This window comes from Lethenteron reissneri, chromosome 2 (genome assembly GCF_015708825.2).
Source record: "Lethenteron reissneri isolate LAM-NWPU_2019-01 chromosome 2, ASM1570882v1, whole genome shotgun sequence".
NCBI classification, from domain to species: Eukaryota; Metazoa; Chordata; class Hyperoartia; order Petromyzontiformes; family Petromyzontidae; genus Lethenteron; species Lethenteron reissneri.
In genome coordinates, this window is record NC_083780.1 from 11,935,417 (window position 1) to 11,952,824 (window position 17,408).

At 52.2% G+C, this 17,408-nt stretch overlaps 1 protein-coding gene across 2 annotated transcripts; it reads right to left on the bottom strand.

The window, feature by feature from the left end:
- Positions 1–2,848: 2,848 nt before the first annotated feature.
- On the bottom strand, positions 2,849–17,058 carry LOC133343730 (apoptosis regulator BAX-like). 2 transcript variants are annotated; one of them, XM_061553508.1, is made up of 7 exons: positions 16,778–17,058; positions 13,878–14,220; positions 12,746–12,797; positions 11,077–11,247; positions 10,695–10,830; positions 7,150–7,254; positions 2,849–6,348 (listed from the first exon to the last, which is right to left on the bottom strand). In XM_061553508.1, exons 2-7 carry the CDS (start codon positions 14,059–14,061, stop codon positions 6,238–6,240), a joined length of 759 nt encoding a protein of 252 aa, XP_061409492.1. In that variant the 5' UTR covers positions 14,062–14,220; positions 16,778–17,058; the 3' UTR covers positions 2,849–6,237. The 2 variants fall into 2 exon arrangements, with proteins under 2 accessions (XP_061409492.1, XP_061409484.1); XM_061553500.1 differs by having other exon boundaries at positions 16,771–17,058.
- Positions 17,059–17,408: the final 350 nt, after the last annotated feature.

A 17,408-nucleotide genomic window follows, 5' to 3' on the forward strand; every position in this document is an offset into this window, starting at 1 on the left:
TTGCAGCAAGAGCTGTCGGGAGCAGCAGACAACGTGGCCTTCCGCATCCTCGCGGATGAAACTGTGGGAGCACGTCCCAGCGAAATCAGTCGCCGCTCTCTGCCTGCTCCGTGACGACGCTTCTCAGCGACGGAGCGGAGATTTCTCAGCGGCGGAGCGGAGATTTCTCAGCGGCGGAGAGGAGATTTCTCAACGACGGAGCGGAGATTTCTCAACGACGGAGCGGAGATTTCTCAGCGGCGGAGCGGAGATTTCTCAGCGGCGGAGCGAAGATTTCTCAGCGGCGGAGAGGAGATTTCTCAACGGCGGAGCGGAGATTTCTCAGCGGCGGAGAGGAGATTTCTCAACGACGGAGCGGAGATTTCTCAGCGGCGGAGCGAAGATTTCTCAGCGGCGGAAAGGAGATTTCTCAACGGCGGAGCGGAGATTTCTCAGCGGCGGAGAGGAGATTTCTCAACGACGGAGCGGAGATTTCTCAGCGGCGGAGCGAAGATTTCTCAGCGGCGGAGAGGAGATTTCTCAACGGCGGAGCGGAGATTTCTCAGCGGCGGAGAGGAGATTTCTCAACGACGGAGTGGAGATTTCTCAGCGGCGGAGCGAAGATTTCTCAGCGGCGGAGCGGAGATTTCTCAACGGCGGAGCGGAGATTTCTCAGCAGCGGAGAGGAGATTTCTCAACGACGGAGCGGAGATTTCTCAGCGGCGGAGAGGAGATTTCTCAACGACGGAGCGGAGATTTCTCAACGGCGGAGCAGAGATTTCTCAGCGACGGAGCGGAGATTTCTCAGTGGCGGAGCGGAGATTTCTCAGTGGCGGAGCGGAGATTTCTCAGCGACGGAGCGGAGATTTCTCAGCGACGGAGCGGAGATTTCTCTGCGACGGAGCGGAGATTTCTCATGGACGGAGCGGAGATATCTCAACGACGGAGCGGAGATTTCTCAGCGGCGGAGCGGCGGAGCGGAGATTTCTCAGCGACAGAGCGGAGATTTCTCAGCGGCGGAGCGGAGATTTCTCAACGGCGGAGCGGAGATTTCTCAGCGGCGGAGCGAAGATTTCTCAGCGGCGGAGCGGAGATTTCTCAACGACGGAGCGGAGATTTCTCAGCGGCGGAGCGGAGATTTCTCAGCGGCGGAGCGGAGATTTCTCAGCGGCGGAGCGGAGATTTCTCAACGGCGGAGCGGAGATTTCTCAGCGGCGGAGCGGAGATTTCTCAGCGGCGGAGCGGAGATTTCTCAGCGGCGGAGCGGAGATTTCTCAACGGCGGAGCGGAGATTTCTCAGCGGCGGAGCGAAGATTTCTCAGCGGCGGAGAGGAGATTTCTCAACGACGGAGCGGAGATTTCTCAGCGGCGGAGCGGAGATTTCTCAGCGACGGAGCGGAGATTTCTCAGCGGCGGAGCGGAGATTTCTCAGCGACGGAGCGGAGATTTCTCAGCGACGGAGCGGAGATTTCTCAGCGACGGAGCGGAGATTTCTCAACGACGGAGCGGAGATTTCTCAGCGACGGAGCGGAGATTTCTCAGCGGCGGAGCGGAGATTTCTCAGCAGCAGAGAGGAGCTTTCTCAGCGACGGAGCGGAGATTTCTCAGCGGCGGAGCCATCGTCAGGGCCCCCTGTGAGGTTCAGAGGGGAGTCGAGCAAGCTGGCGTCGCTGGCCCAACGCTCTTCTCGATAATCGTCGCCGCGATGACCACCGTCGTGCACTTCCGCGACATCGAAGTGAACCGGCAACACGGCGTGCCAAGCGTTACACCGCGGCTATGATCACAGCACGTGTTTACTCATCATCATTTACATCGGACAGAAACGTTCAATGGACTATCGCCTCCTTCCTGCCGACCGAGCGTCGCAAAGCAAAAGCGATGGGAGAAAGGTGAAGAGAGAGTGGGGATTGCAGCCCATTCGCCATTCATCATTCATCCATCCATCGGTCAAACGAATCAAAACTGCAGACATGGTAACTGTGGTGAAACGATGCCAGAGGCGATATCGAAGCTCATTTGTAAATATCGTAACTGTAAACCAAATGCACATGAGCGGTGCTGAGGTTTCATGACAACAGCAGCATGTGTGGAGGCCGGGTGGGTGGGTGGCTCAGAGGTCAGGGACGCTGAACCAGCAAGATACTCGGTTAGAATCTATCTGGGTTCGAGCTGCTAACCATGGCCACACATTCGACACCCATTACCCTCCCTCCCCCTCCCTACCAAAATCAAAATAACTTATCACTTAAATTTCGATTTAAAGCTTTCGTGACTGCAGGGATTCATCTTCTTGGTTCTTTCGGTAAAGTCACGTAGAAGGGAAGTAATAAAATAATAAAAATAAAACATAATAAAATAATTCTCACGACGTTTCGGCCACAACGCAAGCAGCCGTCCTCAGGTGAATACCCGACAGACCTGGTCTTCCCCTGAGGACGGCTGCTTGCGTTGTTAATTATGTTTCATTATTTTTATTATTTTATTACTTCCCTTCTACGTGACTTTACCGAAAGAACCAAGAAGAACTTATCACTTGCGCGCGTGGCCACACTACAATGCCTTACCACGTAAGACATCTCTACTAGGAGACCAGCACTTTTTAGTCCGTATGCTTTATTTTTATTTTCGTGGTTCTTTCGGTAAAGTCACGTAGAAAGGCAATAATAAAGTAACACTAATAAAACAATTATTATTTCCCTTCTACGTGACTTTACCGAAAGAAACAGGAATATGGATCCCTGCAGTCACGAAAGCTTTAAATCGAAATTTATTTTAATTGTTATTAATCTCGATTACTTGATTGATGTTTGCATTTTATTGTATAGAGGAGCACTATCTGACCCCCCCCCCCCACCGACCTTTAACCTTTCCCGCTCTTTGGCAACGAGTTGTAGCCCTTACCACCATTCCCTTCGAAATATTTTTTGTAATGTATTTCTGAAACGAAACACGCAGCCCGTGGCGTGTCGGCTGCTCCGACTGGCCGGAGTGCGAGCGTGTGAATAAACGATTTCTATTTGTAATAAAGCTCGTTGAGGCGACTTCTGGAATCCGTCTTTTATTCAACTTATATTACAGTTTCCTTCACACTGCTGATAGGCAGCGTGAGAGGGACAGATAGAGAGAGAGACGCACTGCCACGTGGCAACTCGGAGCCCCGCTCCCACGTGGCCTCCCCCCTCTGTTCGTTCCCGTTCTGACCACCTGTCGTTCGTCTCCACCTCTATTTAATACCCGGGTCACGTGGTACGTTTCCGCCAATCCTCGTTAGCCTGCATGGAATCTTCCAGGCTCCCTCGTCAGCTCCCGGGACCACGCCCCTGACTCATCTCCCCATTGGCTGTGGCCAAAGCCAGCAGAACCAATCCTTATAGCTGTCACCTTTCCATTACGTCAGGGCCACGCCCCCAGGCTTCCCCCCATTGGCTGTAAACCAGGACCGGCAGATCCAATCACCATGACGAGTTGTGATACGTCAGTGAGCCGGATATATCCTCATATTACATATTAAACTGGGTTCTCAAGGGGAGCGAGGCGATGACGGTCTCAGTACGGTCACCGGTGACTCGCATAGAGACCCATAGGATCACACAGAGAGGCCGATAGCCTCACAAAGACCTACACATTCACATAAAGACGCATGCACACGCATCGACAGAGCTGCAAATAAATTCGGTCCTCAAGTCAATCGAGTTGGCGGTCTCAGACCAGTCACAAATGATTGCACACACGCACACACACACACACACAAAAAATGCACAATGTTAAATTAACGTTTGCAATAAAATTGCCTAAATCGTAGCTCTGAGAATTAAAGATATCAGTTTGACCGCGATGCGATGGGCGTTACCCTCTGCAGCGCGGCAGGTGGGCGAGTGCTTCTCCTCGCTGTGCGGATAAGAGGTCACTTGAAGGGGAACTCAGAAGCAGGTCTGTGATATGAGCTCATGCGGACGGTTGTTTAACAACACGAGGTGACGAACTGCTCTGTAAGTTCCTAGTGGACGAGCAACTCTTGCAATTTGGGATAATATTGCGGGCAAAAAATATTTTTTTCATTGAGTAAACATAAAAATCTCCGTATGCGTGTGTGTGTGTGCCAATGACCGGTACGAGCGGTGTCAAGATTGGCCTCTGTGCAGGAGGCTTGTGAAGGAGGTTACTAGGGCAGTTGGAGGCAGTCGCCCTCCAGCAACGAGCGGAGCGCCGGGCAGCTAAAACGCAGTGAGTTTACACAGCTGGGGGCACAGGTGGTGCATCTGCCAGACATCCCAATCAACTTGTGACAGCCGAGTCTGTCCAGTGGACCTACTGCCAGCCTTCCACACTGCACGAGACGGCCTCAAAGTGCACCTAGCCAGGCACGAGCGCTGCAGTGACATTACCCCCCCCCCCCCCCCCACACACACACACACCCTCACACTCGGTGTTGTTGCGAGCGAAACGCGTTTCGCAAAACTGTACGACCGTGAATCTTCAAATATTCACAAAAACAGCTCCTCTTATAGCAGTACAGCAAGCGGATCGATTTCTGTTTCCATCCGCGAGGGATTGAGCGTTACACCGCCCCCACCCCCTCGTCTGCGCGGGGTTTCTCCGGTTTCCCTCCCACGTGCAGAATAAACGCTCATTGATGGAGTTGGCCCCATGACTCCATTGGGAAACACGGCGAAATCGTCAAGCTCCCTGCTGCGAACACTTAGCAGGACCCTCCTGGAAAAGTGAGTGGACTCCGCGAGACTTTCCCGCGTAAACAAGGCCAAAGCGGTCGCTGGAGGCACGACCTGGTAAAACTCGATCGACCACGCGCACGTGTGCCACGGCAGGGAGGCACAGGTGATGCATCGGCCAGTCATCTCGGTCGACCCATGGGCGCGTGGGTCTGCCCCGTGACCTCCTGCCAGCGGGCGTTCGACACTTCACGCGGCCTTGACGTGCACATAGCCTGGTGACGTCTCCACCACTTAGTGGCGAATGGCGGTTGTTGTTGTTGTTGTTATGGATGGCCTTTGGATTCAGATTTTAGAAGAAATTTTTTTTTTAAGAATTTCAGATGTTTTAGATTTTCGTGTCGCTGACATTATGTAGAACCCTATGCCCCGGCAGCATCCTTAAGATCTGATGGTGCCCTTTAATCCCAACCTCAAGTAGGGTTTCGATTTGGGGGGTGATCGAGCGGTTACAGTGGTGCCCCCCGCCCCCCCTCCCCAACTGTGGAACTCCCTACTGGTGCCCCTTGTAGTGAAAAGTGCCTTGCGAATGTGCCTTGTCTCCTCCACGCTAACAAACGAAATGTCAACCGATGCCACCTAACACCGCGGCACAAGTGGCGTTGTAAACAAATGTCACACACAGTGATAAGTGACGTCACTTCCGTTGATGATGTCATTACTCCTAAAACATTCCAGATTTAGATTTTATCTTCCCAAGTGTCATTTCTGGGCCCGATTTTTTTCTTTTTTTTTTATAAAATCTGAAAATAATTAATCGTCAGATTTTCACTGCCAAACCTTACGGTGTTAATTTATCGTAGAATTTTCCCACGCAATGTTGTAAAATTTACTAATTAATTTTTTTATCCATCTCCTCTCAAGAAAAGCCTACTAGTACTCCATAGACAATGAGGTTTTGTCAGTTGTCAACCTTTTCCCACGACAAGCGCATCGTTCTTCTCTCCGTGCGCACGGTGAGATTCACCTTCCAAGGTTACTCACGCGACGAGCGACACTGGTGGACGTTTACGAGCGGTAGGGCGCATCGTTTACAAAAAAACAGGAGCACGGGGCGTTTGACAAGCGCCACCCCTGCCGTCCCGTCTCGGTTGAATCGAACCTTTGCACACGAAATGTTCCGTCTCAAGCAATATTCCTGGCGAAATATTTTAGTTTTTAAATTTAAGAAGTAGAAAAAACACGTCACAGTTTCTTTCTGGCAATTCAGCATCCAGTCCAGCATGGATTCGCCCGCAGTGGCCGTCGCACGCAGTGACAGCTTGCCGCTCGCCATGGCAACGTGGAATTTCCGCCACCAACAACGCTCAAGCAGGATTTCCGCCCTCAACGCGAGCTTGTTTCTTGAACGAGAGCTTGTTTTTCGAGCGGGAACTTGTTTTTTGAACGAGAAGAGTCCCTGCGGAGTGAGTGTTGACACTCTGGGGCCATCCGCTTGGTAGCGGTGGTGGCGGCGGTGGCGGTGGTGGCGGTGGTGGCGGCGGTGGCGGTGGTGGTGGCGGTGGTGGCGGCGGTGGCGGCACCTCTAGGCTTTCCTAAGCTGTCGGTACACGAGGAAGGCGCTCATGAGCAGGCTGGCCACCTTGACGACCCGGGACTGGCACGCGGCCCATCGCACGTACACGATCACCGCCTCCTGCGAAACAAGCGCACGCCAAATCACGCGGGGTCACAGTGTTGCCGCAACCGACGCGTTGCCGAATGAATCTGGGAAACCGTGTGTCCTGAAGCACCCCTCCCGTCGCCTGACAAAGCCAAACAAATTCACATTCTTGGTTCTTTCGGTAAAGTGACTTTACCGAAAGAACCAAGAAGATGAATCCCTGCGGTCACGAAAGCTTTAAATCGAAACTTAACACATGTTTAGTTTTGATTTAAAGCTTTCGTGACTGCAGGGATTCATCTTCTTGGTTCTTTCGGTAAAGTCACGTAGAAGGGAAAAAATAAAGTAATAAAAATAAAACATAAAATAGTGAGAATTATTTTATTATGTTTTATTTTTGTTATTTTATTATTTCCCTTCTACGTGACTTTACCAAAAGAACCAAAAATATGAATCCCTGCAGTCACGAAAGCTTTAAATCGAAATCAAACAAATGCAGTTATCGTGTGGTACACAAACAAGGATTCACAAACAAGCGCCAATTATGATCCTTTGAGTTCACTCACTGCTGAGGCTTTCCTGGGTAGAGAAGCGTCAATAATAGTCACGGCAGCCCTTTTTGCCCACTTCAGCAATCGTTTCTTGCTGTGGTTGTCCCACATGATGACGGACGCTTGTTTTGCGCCCGAAACGTCGTGATTTAATTCATTTCATTTTTCTACCTACGTGACGTTAACCGAAAGAACCAAAAAGTATGGATCCCTGCGAGTCACGAAAACTTCAAATCTGGATTGCGATCCAGTTGCATTTACCGACAGCGGAAAGGCAACTTACCCATCCCCCCTGCTGTTTAATCCAGGGAACAATGTACAGCTTGATCAGCTCAAGCATCCATCCCAGTAGAGTCTTCACGTGATCGGGCACACAGCTCGCGTAAGCCTGGGGGCACGACACACGCAAGGAATGATTAGGAAATTGATTTGGCGTCACACCGCGCGTGTAAAATGCGTGTTGCATTGCATTAGGTTTACACATTTTGCTCAGTTTGTTTGACTTGGTGTGTGTTTTCTCTCTCTCTCTCTGTCTCCCCTCGTTTCGTTGCTCTTGTATCCTGCAGTTACGCCAAGTCTCTCATTGACATGCCGATTTCTCTACCCCCCCTCTCTCTCTCTCTCTGCCCCCCTCTCTCTCTATTTAAGGCCTCGACACAGAGGCGTTGGGTCTCTGTGTGTCTATGTTGTGTGTCTCTCTCTGTGTGTCTCTGTGTTGTCTCTCTCTGCTTGTGTGTCTGTCTGTGTGCCAATGCTGTGTGTCTCTCTCTGTGTGTCTCTGTATTGTCTCTGTGTTGTCTCTGTGTGTCCATGTTGTGTGTTTCTCTCTCTCTGTGTCTCTGTGTGTCTCTCTCTGTGTGTCTCTGTGTTGTCTCTGTGTTGTCTCTGTGTGTCCATGTTGTGTGTCTCTCTCTCTGTGTCTCTGTGTCTCTCTCTGTGTGTCTCTGTGTTGTCTCTCTCTGCTTGTGTGTCTGTCTGTGTGTCTGTGTTGTGTGTGTCTCTGTGTGTCTCTGTGTTATCTCTCTCTGCTTATGTGTCTGTCTGTGTGTCTCCGGTTCTGTGTTTTATCTCACTCTTAAATTTAGCAATCTTTGGAAGAACGTTAATCAACCAGGTAGGGTGTTGATTGTTATGTTAGCCGACTCTCTGTGTTGTCTTGCATTATATTTCTAAGTTTACTAGGTTGTGTTTTCTCTTTCATTTGTACCTGATGATGATTGCTTGTGTTGCAATCGAAACGTCATTCGCTATTATTTAATTGCTTATTTTCTCTTTCTACGTGACTTTGTGTGTTGTACATCCTCCTCCACCCGACACAGCCATTTAATAACGTTTTCTCGTGAACAAACATGGCCCATTTATTACTGCTTCAGCAGCACCACCGATGACGATGATGATGTTGTTGACGGAAAGCGATCTACATTTAACCATTCGTGCAAGAGAGATTAACGGGAACAACACTTGATTCCCAATGTTTTTTTTTTGGTTACGCCACTACGTAAGCATCTGACCAAATGTGTGTCGTCAAGACCCTCAACCACCCGAAGCAGCCAGATGAGTTAAGTCTGTCATGTGTACGAGCATTAATGAGCCCATTATTATTGTTTTGGGCTCGCTCACTGCTAAGAAGGTAAATAACAAGTCTCGCAAAACCAAATTTAATCAACACACGTGACATTTTGCTCGAATCTGCACCAAGCATTTTCAGGTAAAGCCACGATACAAACTCGATTTGCCAGGTTTGTAGCGCAATGCACGCGCCAACCATTGCACCACCGCTCCCCACACACATACAAAGACAAGGGATCCCCCCCCAGTGTAGCCTACACAGGCAGTTGGGGCAAGTGCTGTTAGCGTGCACCTAAGAAAGCCGGCACGGTGCGCGAGAGAACGGGGAGGCCAGCCACCAAGCCGTTGTCTCCCCAGCGCTGATGTTTACACCCTGCACCAGGCTCATTTAAGGCCGAGTTGATCTAAGGGAAGCCAAGGACCGACTCACTGTTGGCTGTGAGCGGGACTCAAAACAGTGCGCTGACTGCTGCATCATCACCGCTCGCCACTGACGCACACACACACAGCGCAAAGACACGGACGGTATTGCCTGCTACAGCCAGGCCACGTGGCAAACGAGTGAGTAGGCCAGGCTTGACTTAGTTCCTCAATATAGACTGTGATCTCATCCGTTCCCGAATGGGCCATGACATCAGATACAAATGACACGCTCGTGTCTCCAAAGGGCTCACCATGAAATTCCTCCTAGTTAATCATCTCAATGAGGATGCTTGGTGGTTCGTAAAAAAAAGTGCAAGGGCTATCCCTGTGTAATTACTCGTCCTCGTCATGAGAATGTGGAATGTGCAACTCTGGCTAAAGCGTGGCAGAGATGAGCATTGCCCCCCCATGACCTTGTGTGTGTGTGTGTGTGTACACGTGACACAGAAAACAGAATGTAAATAAGTGCGGAGAGATGCACGCTTAGAAACACGCTCTGAGACGGAAGGAGGAACACGGGAGGACGCACGAAGCTCATAAGGGACATCTCACGCTGACTGATCAGAAAATTGAAGTGGGCTTTGGGCAGGTGGCCCGGTGGTCATGACTTAACGACGGGACTGGCACGCAGAGGAGGGAACTCGCCCAAGAAGGACGATGATGTCATTACTTCTAAACCATTCCAGATTTTATCTTCCCAAATGTCGTTTTTGGGCCCGATTTTTTTCATTTTTTTTAATAAAATCTGAAAATAATGAATCCATAATCAACGTTTTTGGGTTTAGATCGCGTTATTTATAAATGTGTCGTAACCCTCCACCACCCGACACGGCCAATTAGTAAAAATGTGTCACGTTGACAAAGACAAATAATTCACTGCTTTAGCCCACCGGTGTGTTGAAGCCACAACATTTACAATTTGAGTACGACGTTTCGCTGGTAATTGCAACCAGCATCATCGGGCAATTCGCCAGAGGGTTACGACACATTTATAAATAAACGCGATCTAAACCCAAAAACGTTGATTATGAATAACATTGGTCGCGAAAGCCTACGTGTTAAACAAATAATGAATCGTCAGATTTTCACTGCCAAACCTTACGGTGTTAATTTATCGTAGAATTTTCCCACACAATGTTGTAAAATTAACTAATTAACTTTTTTAATCCATCTCTCAAGAAAAGCCTACTACTACTCTCTAGACTCTGTCTCCTCGACAGACCTGTTCTCCACCTGAGGACAGCTGCTTGCGTTGTGGCCGAAACGTCGTGAGAATTATTTTATTATGTTTTATTTTTATTATTTATTATTTCCATTCTACGTGACTTTACCGAAAGAACCAAGAAGATGAATCCCTGCAGTCACGAAAGCTTTAAATCGAAATACTACTCTCTAGTCCTCCGTGGAGACGCACCGATGAAATTCGCTCGCGCGCAGGAAGCGGGACGGATTGTGGCCTTGGCTGACCATGAACTTCATCCAGCGGTGAACAGACGATGGCCGATGACGATGACGACGACGATGATGAGGATCATCGCAATGAGGAGTGAAAACTGTGCGCTTTACCAACACGCTCTTCCGGCATCGGCGCATCCACACAACATCATGGATGCATGTCGGGTCCAAGCAAGAACATCTGCCGGACTACATAGTGACGGACCAGCGGATGCCAGCCCATATCCTTGACACCAGGACCTACCGTGGAGCTGATCTGCCCTCTGACCATCGACTAGTCATCTGTGAAATGCGCCTGCCATTCTTCCACTCCGGTGGCGGGTGTACATTGACAAAAAACAAAACGTGATCGCGACGCGTGAATGTTGCCGCGGCGCTCACCCGGATCACCAGCTTGTACGCAAAGTAGAAGAGCGTGGCCACGCGGCCCCAGTTGAAAATCCCGTCATCGAACAGCCTGCACGCGACGCTGAACAGGTAGTCCTTGGGGGAATTGACGGGGATGTTCTGTAGGAGTCTGTAAAAACATCCGCACGCACCATTCCATCGCGCCGTGCACTCAATAACCGCCCTACGCACGATCACCGTCGTCATCGTCGTCGTCAGCGGCCACGGTCAATCCACCGCTGGGTGAAGGACTCCCCAGGCCTCCGCCGCCAACGCTCAATGAGATGCAACAATCCCACCGCCCCCCCCCCCCGGCGCTCGATCGCTCCTCTTCCCACCCCGCCCCCCCCTCCCTCCCGTGGTGGGCGACGCTCACCGCTGCAGCTGAACGTTGTTCTCGAGGTCGTCGGCGATCTTCTTGAGGCAGTCGGCCACCTCGACGACGCGCCGGTCCTCCAGCGGCTCGGCGCCCACGTCCAGACACTCGGCGGACAGCGCCGCCGCCGCCTCCGCCCCCTTCTCCGCCAGCGCCCGGTCGACGATGAACCTAGGCGACGATCAAGAGCGCCGCATCGTGCCCACGCTCGTTCACCAGGGGAGGGAAATCGCGTCTCGCATGGCAGTCGATTACGGGGGCGGCGGCGGTGACGACGTGCGTTTTGCCTGGCGCCGTGGTCGAAGGGCAGGCCAGCCCTGGTTAATACCGCGGTGCCGTATTAATACCGCGGTGTGGTATTCACCGTCAAATACACCGTGCCGATCGCTTCATTCGACGCCATTCGAAGCAGAGGAGGTCACCGTGTGGCAGGCGTCACGGCCCGAATTTGAAAAGTTACACCGCAAACGACTTTTTACACGTTTTTATTTAACTTACTGTATGTGTTGTCGTATCCAAAAATCTTGTAACTCATTTTCAACCGCATTCCCAATGTCGTATCGACTGCAAACTTGGTATAGCTATGTCATACTGATGACAATACTATATTCTATCATTGAAAATTAAAAAAAATTAAACAATCTTTTTTACGGCTCTAATTGTCGATGCTCAACTGACGTTGCCTGTAAATCACCACGGTCCAAATTTCGATTTAAAGCTGTCGTGACTGCAGGGATTCATCTTCTTGGTTCTTTCGGTAAAGTCACGTAGAAGGGAAGTAATAAAAAATTAAAAATAAAAGATAATAAATAATTCTCACGACGTTTCGGCCACAACGCAAGCAGCCGTCCTCAGGTGAAGAATGATTCATTCTTCACATTTCATTCTCATTCTTCACCTGAGGACGGCTGCTTGCATTGTGGCCGAAACGTCGTGAGAATTATTTTATGTTTTATTTGTATTATTTTATTATTTCCCTTCTACGTGACTTTACCGAAAGAACCAAGAAGATCACCACGTGGTCCCTTACGTCACGGCAAGCTTCGGGGAGCCACGCCCAGGGGCGGGGGATGTGGAAGGAGGGGAGGGGCAATGGGGGAAGGGAGCAGGGGGAGGGGCAGCTCGGACAGTACATTTCATTAAAACGTGTTTTTTTATTTTAATTTTATCATCCTGTTTGTAACTAGCGCTGCTATGCTTACGTATGATTGAGTTCACGTACGACCGAGTTTACGCGTAATCATTTAATTTGCCTACCGCCACTGCTGACCCCAGTTTTTGGGGCTGGACTCCAGGAGTAAGTTACTGTGGAGCTCATTGGCCTCTTCCAGCGTCAATGCTGCGCCTCTGTCTGAAATGTGAGAGCACACGCCGGACACGTGCCTCCATTGGTACGCGAGAACTCTGCGCAAGTCCGCTCGGCTCCACGGACGCTTATGGGTCACGCAAGGAAATACATTTAGACGTCGATGTATGTTTATGGGTCTGAGAGCAAGTTTTACATCGAGACCTATGTTCACAATGAGGGGTTGGTGGTTTTTGAGAAAACGCGAAATGTGTCTTATATACGAATGGACGGGCACACGTACGAACATGATACTCCCAGAACATAGCAATAATTTGTCATTCGGCTCCATTACATTTATCTCAGAATGCCAGTATTTCTTACTTGATTAAAAGGTCCCGAGCTTGTCGTATGATCGGGTCTCTGCTGCTGTCGGCTGTTGGAACAATAAAGTGTTGAAGAGGCAGATGTCAGCGCGGAATGTTGTGTGTAACAGGGTGCCCTCCTGCTCATCTGCGGCCTCTACACGCGAGAATCGTGGTTTAATCACAACCCGCGAGTTAAATAATCTCCATATATATAAAAGGCAAAGCTGTGATTATGTGTCTGTTCAAAATGTTTAGCGTACTTCCCGACATGCAACAAACTGGAAATTTGCCATGTGGGTACTTTCCCGACTGTACACCATGCAAAAATTCTAAAAATACTGTTTTAGTTTTTTATTGGGGAGGGGAGCTCAATAATGCATATATTTTTTGCACGGCAAGTGAGCTGTGACGTCAAATCTGTCATGTGACCCGCGCATGTGGAAGCGTAACGCATTGTAGTGTAGCTACGAACCCGGCGACTGGAGTTCGATTCCCGCTCACGGCCACCACCGGTGACGATTATTTTAACCGGTCCTGGGCCTCCCCTAGGTCGACTCGGCCTCAAACGAGTAACTGCTGTGGTGTGTGAACATCGCCACTAGGAAGACAAAGGCGGCCGGGCGTGGTGAATCCAAGTCCCAGGTGAAGCCGGGGTAGTACAGCTAGTCTTCATAAATCTCTCGGTCTCTTTGTAAGTCTATGGGTCTGTAAGTAATTCTATGGCTCTCCATGTAAGTGTATGGTGACCACGCTAAGACCATAACCTCACCGCACAACATTTACAATGTTTTATTTACTCAAAAATTGTAAATGTTGTGGATTCACTTTTCAACACGCCGGTGGGCTGAAGAAGTGAACTATTTTGTCTTTTGTCAACGTGACACTTTTTTACTGATTGGCCGTGTCGGGTGATGGAGGGTTACGACACATTTATAAATAACGCGATCTCACCCAAAAACGTTGATTATGAATAATATTGGTTGCGAAAGCCCTACGTGTTAAACTAAATAACTTTCGTTGCGCGTCTGAAACCCGGATTCGAACCCACGGTCTCAGCGGAGCCGACTCAGCGTCTCTCTTTACCTCCGAGCCACCGGGTGACCTCAGAAAACGGAACCGATAGCATCGCGACACGGGGGCACACTCACCGCTCTGCAAAGTCGGCTCGATTGAACGATCATTCGCATCGCCGCCGCCACCACCCGACCTCTCGGAGCAAGGGAGCGGGTCTCGCTTACACCCCACATGCGGCGCAGGAATCTTCTCTCCTAGGGTGTCTCCAGGGACACCGCGTCCGCCACGGCCACGCGGCTCGTCCTCCTGAGCAGACATGGCGTAGCGGAGACTGCCGGGGTCCAAACTCACGAGCCGGACAATTCTCGCTCCCTCCCTCCCTCTCTCTCTGTCGTTGCGCCGATCGTCCGAGTCCGCTAAGCGTCCGGATACAATGGGCTCCTCCAAGGTGTCCGTGACCGTGATCGATGTTGTTGTCTGCGTATAGGGAGACAACAATGCGTAGCGTCTGGGTCAAAAGTAGAAACACATTCCTGCGGAGGGAGCTGGTAGGAACGTTGGGTTGCTCGGTCAATGGCCAGGGTCAACGGCGGCGTGGTGTATTCCGCAAATATGCCCGACTGTGAGGGCGGGCACAAGCCGACGTGAGTAGGTTAAACGTTGAGTTTTATAAGGGCACCACGGGGTGACCAGCCCCTCCCCACCCAGCCCCACCCAGCCCCACCCTCCCCACCCAGCCCCTCCCCACCCTCCCCACCCAGCCCCTCCCCACCCTCCCCTCCCCACCCAGCCCCTCCCTCCCCACCCAGCCCCTCCCTGCACGACGGACACAATAATCCCCTGTGGGCTGGTGTAACCAGGAGGTTCCTACTAGTATAATCTGATCTTGATTTGAGGCTTTCGTGACTGCAGGAATTCATAACACTTTGGTTCTTTCGGTAAAGTCACGTGGGTAGAAAACGAAAATAATAAAATAGAATAATCTGTTTGAGATGAAATTTGCATGTTATCTGAATGAGATTTTGATCCCTCGCTCACCCTCACTCACTACAAATATCCCACATGTAGCCTTAACCTACCTTGGGGGCAAACGCTATTAGCGAGCACCTATGACGGCCGGCATGGCACACGAGGGGGTGGTGGGTGACCAGCACCACGTTAACTCACCAACACATGATGACACACTTCAAATCTAGAATGACATGAATACACGCATACGTACACATATTCACCAATACTCACACACGCTCACTCCACCAATACACTAGCACTCACCAAAAGTCACTCATCCATACTCACCCAAGTACTAACACTCACCCGCTTATCCAAAAACTCACCTACTCATCTACTCACTAACCACCACTTACCCCACACACTACCCAACACTCACCGAAACACACCCACCACTCAGCCCCCCCTACTCACCCCACCCCTACTCACCCCCCCCCCCCCCCCTACTCACCCCCCCCTACTCACCCCCCCCTACTCACCCCCCTCCCTACTCAGTCCACACACCCCCCCACTCACCCCACACCCCCCCCCTACTCACCACACCCCCCCCCTACTCAACCCCCCCCCACTCACCCCACCCCCTACTCACCCCCCCCCCTACTCACCCCCCCTACTCACCCTCCCCCCCCGCTGCTCACCACAACCCCCTACTCACCCCCCCTACTCACCCCCCCCTACTCACCCCCCCCTACTCCCCACCCCCCCCCTACTCACCCCCCCCTACTCACCCCACCCCCCCCCTACTCACCCCCCCTACTCACCCCACCCACCCCCCTACTCAACCCCCCCCTACTCACCCCACCCACCCCCTACTCACCCCCCCCCTACTCACCCCACCCACCCCTACTCACCCCACCCACCCCCCTACTCATCCCCCCCCTACTCACCCCCCCCCCTACTCACCCCGCTACTCACCCCACACCCCCCCTTACTCACCCTCACCCCACACCCCCCTCCGCTACTCACCCCCCCCCCCTACTCACCCCCCTACTCACCCTCACCCCACACCCCCCTCCGCTACTCACCCCCCCCGACTCACCCCCCCCTACTCACCCCCCCCCTACACACCCCGCTACTCACCCCACACCCCCCCCTACTCACCCTCACCCCACACCCCCCTCCGCTACTCACCCCCCCCTACTCACCCCCCCCCCTACTCACCCCCCCCCCCTACTCACCCCACACCCCCCCCCCTACTCACCCCCCCCTACTCACCCCCCCCTACTCACCCCCCCCCTACTCACCCCCCCCCTACACACCCCGCTACTCACCCAACACCCCCCCCTACTCACCCTCACCCCACACCCCCCTCCGCTACTCACCCCCCCCCCCTACTCACCCCCCCCCTGCTCACCCCACCCCCGCTACTCCACCCCCCCCTACTCACCCCCCCCCCTACTCACCCCCCCCCTACACACCCCGCTACTCACCCCACACCCCCCCTACTCACCCCCCCCCCTACTCACCCCCCCTACTCACCCCACCCCCCCCTACTCACCCCCCCTACTCACCCCCCCCCCCCCGCTACTCACCCCACACCCCCCCCTACTCACCCCCCCCCCCTACTCACCCCCCCTACTCACCCCCACCCCCGCTACTCACCCCACACCCCCCCCCTACTCACCCCCACCCCCCCCCTACTCACCCCACACCCCCCACCCCCTACTCACCCCCCCTACTCACCCCCACCCCCGCTACTCACCCCACACCCCCCCTCTACTCACCCCCACCCCCCCCCTACTCACCCCACACCCCCCACCCCCTACTCACCCCCCCCTACTCACCCCCCCTACTCACCCCACCCCCGCTACTCACCCCACACCCCCCCTACTCACCCCCCCCCCCCGCTACTCACCCCTACTCACCCCCCCCTACTCACCCCACACCCCCCACCCCCTACTCACCCCCCCCCCCTACTCACCCCCCCTACTCACCCCACCCCCGCTACTCACCCCACACCCCCCCTACTCACCCCCCCCCCCCGCTACTCACCCCTACTCACCCCCCCCTACTCACCCCACACCTCGTGCGCACAGCCGGTGGTGGAAACTCCACGTTCCTATGGCGGCGGCTTTTTTCTTCGGCGCGCGAATTCAATCGAGCGTAGCTCAGCACGTAAGCGGATCGATACGATAGCAGGCAAGGGTTGCGAATGCCGTCTTTACCTTATTGCAATATGAAGATAAAAAACTAAACTACCGTTTAAACTTAAATGTAAAACTCCTCTTAACACGGCTACTGTACTGTACTACTGTAGTTCGCATACAGTAGTCGACCGTGCGAGGCAGAGGTAAAAACAACCTCCGATCTGGCACCGGAAGCCACGAGGCATCGCCCCACCCACAGGGGTGACGTCACAATGTGGGTTGTACCATTGGGGTCAAAAGAAATGGGGGGGGGCGGCGGGGGTTTGGTGGCGATAGTTTGGAATGTACCAAGTCAGTGAAATTTGGACTTTCTCTGAAAAGAAAATAATACAGTGTTCTTGGTTCTTTCGGTGAAGTCACGTAGAAGGGAAATAACAAAATAATAACAATTTAAAACAATAAAATTCTCACGACGTTTTGACTGCAACACAAGCAATCATCAGTTGTGAAATCCACAGCAATAAATTTTTCAATTATATTTTTTCAAATTTTCTTGCTGTGGATTTC

Coding starts and splice junctions, on each gene's coding strand:
- LOC133343730 (XM_061553508.1), bottom strand. CDS start 14,061: ATGTCTGCTCAGGAGGACGAGCCGCGTGGCCGTGGCGGACGCGGTGTC. Junction 11,248..12,745: donor GCTCGGGACCTTTTAATCAA/GTAAGAAATACT, acceptor ATCGTCGCCTAG/GTTCATCGTCGACCGGGCGC. Junction 7,255..10,694: donor CGTACAAGCTGGTGATCCGG/GTGAGCGCCGCG, acceptor TCGTGCCCCCAG/GCTTACGCGAGCTGTGTGCC.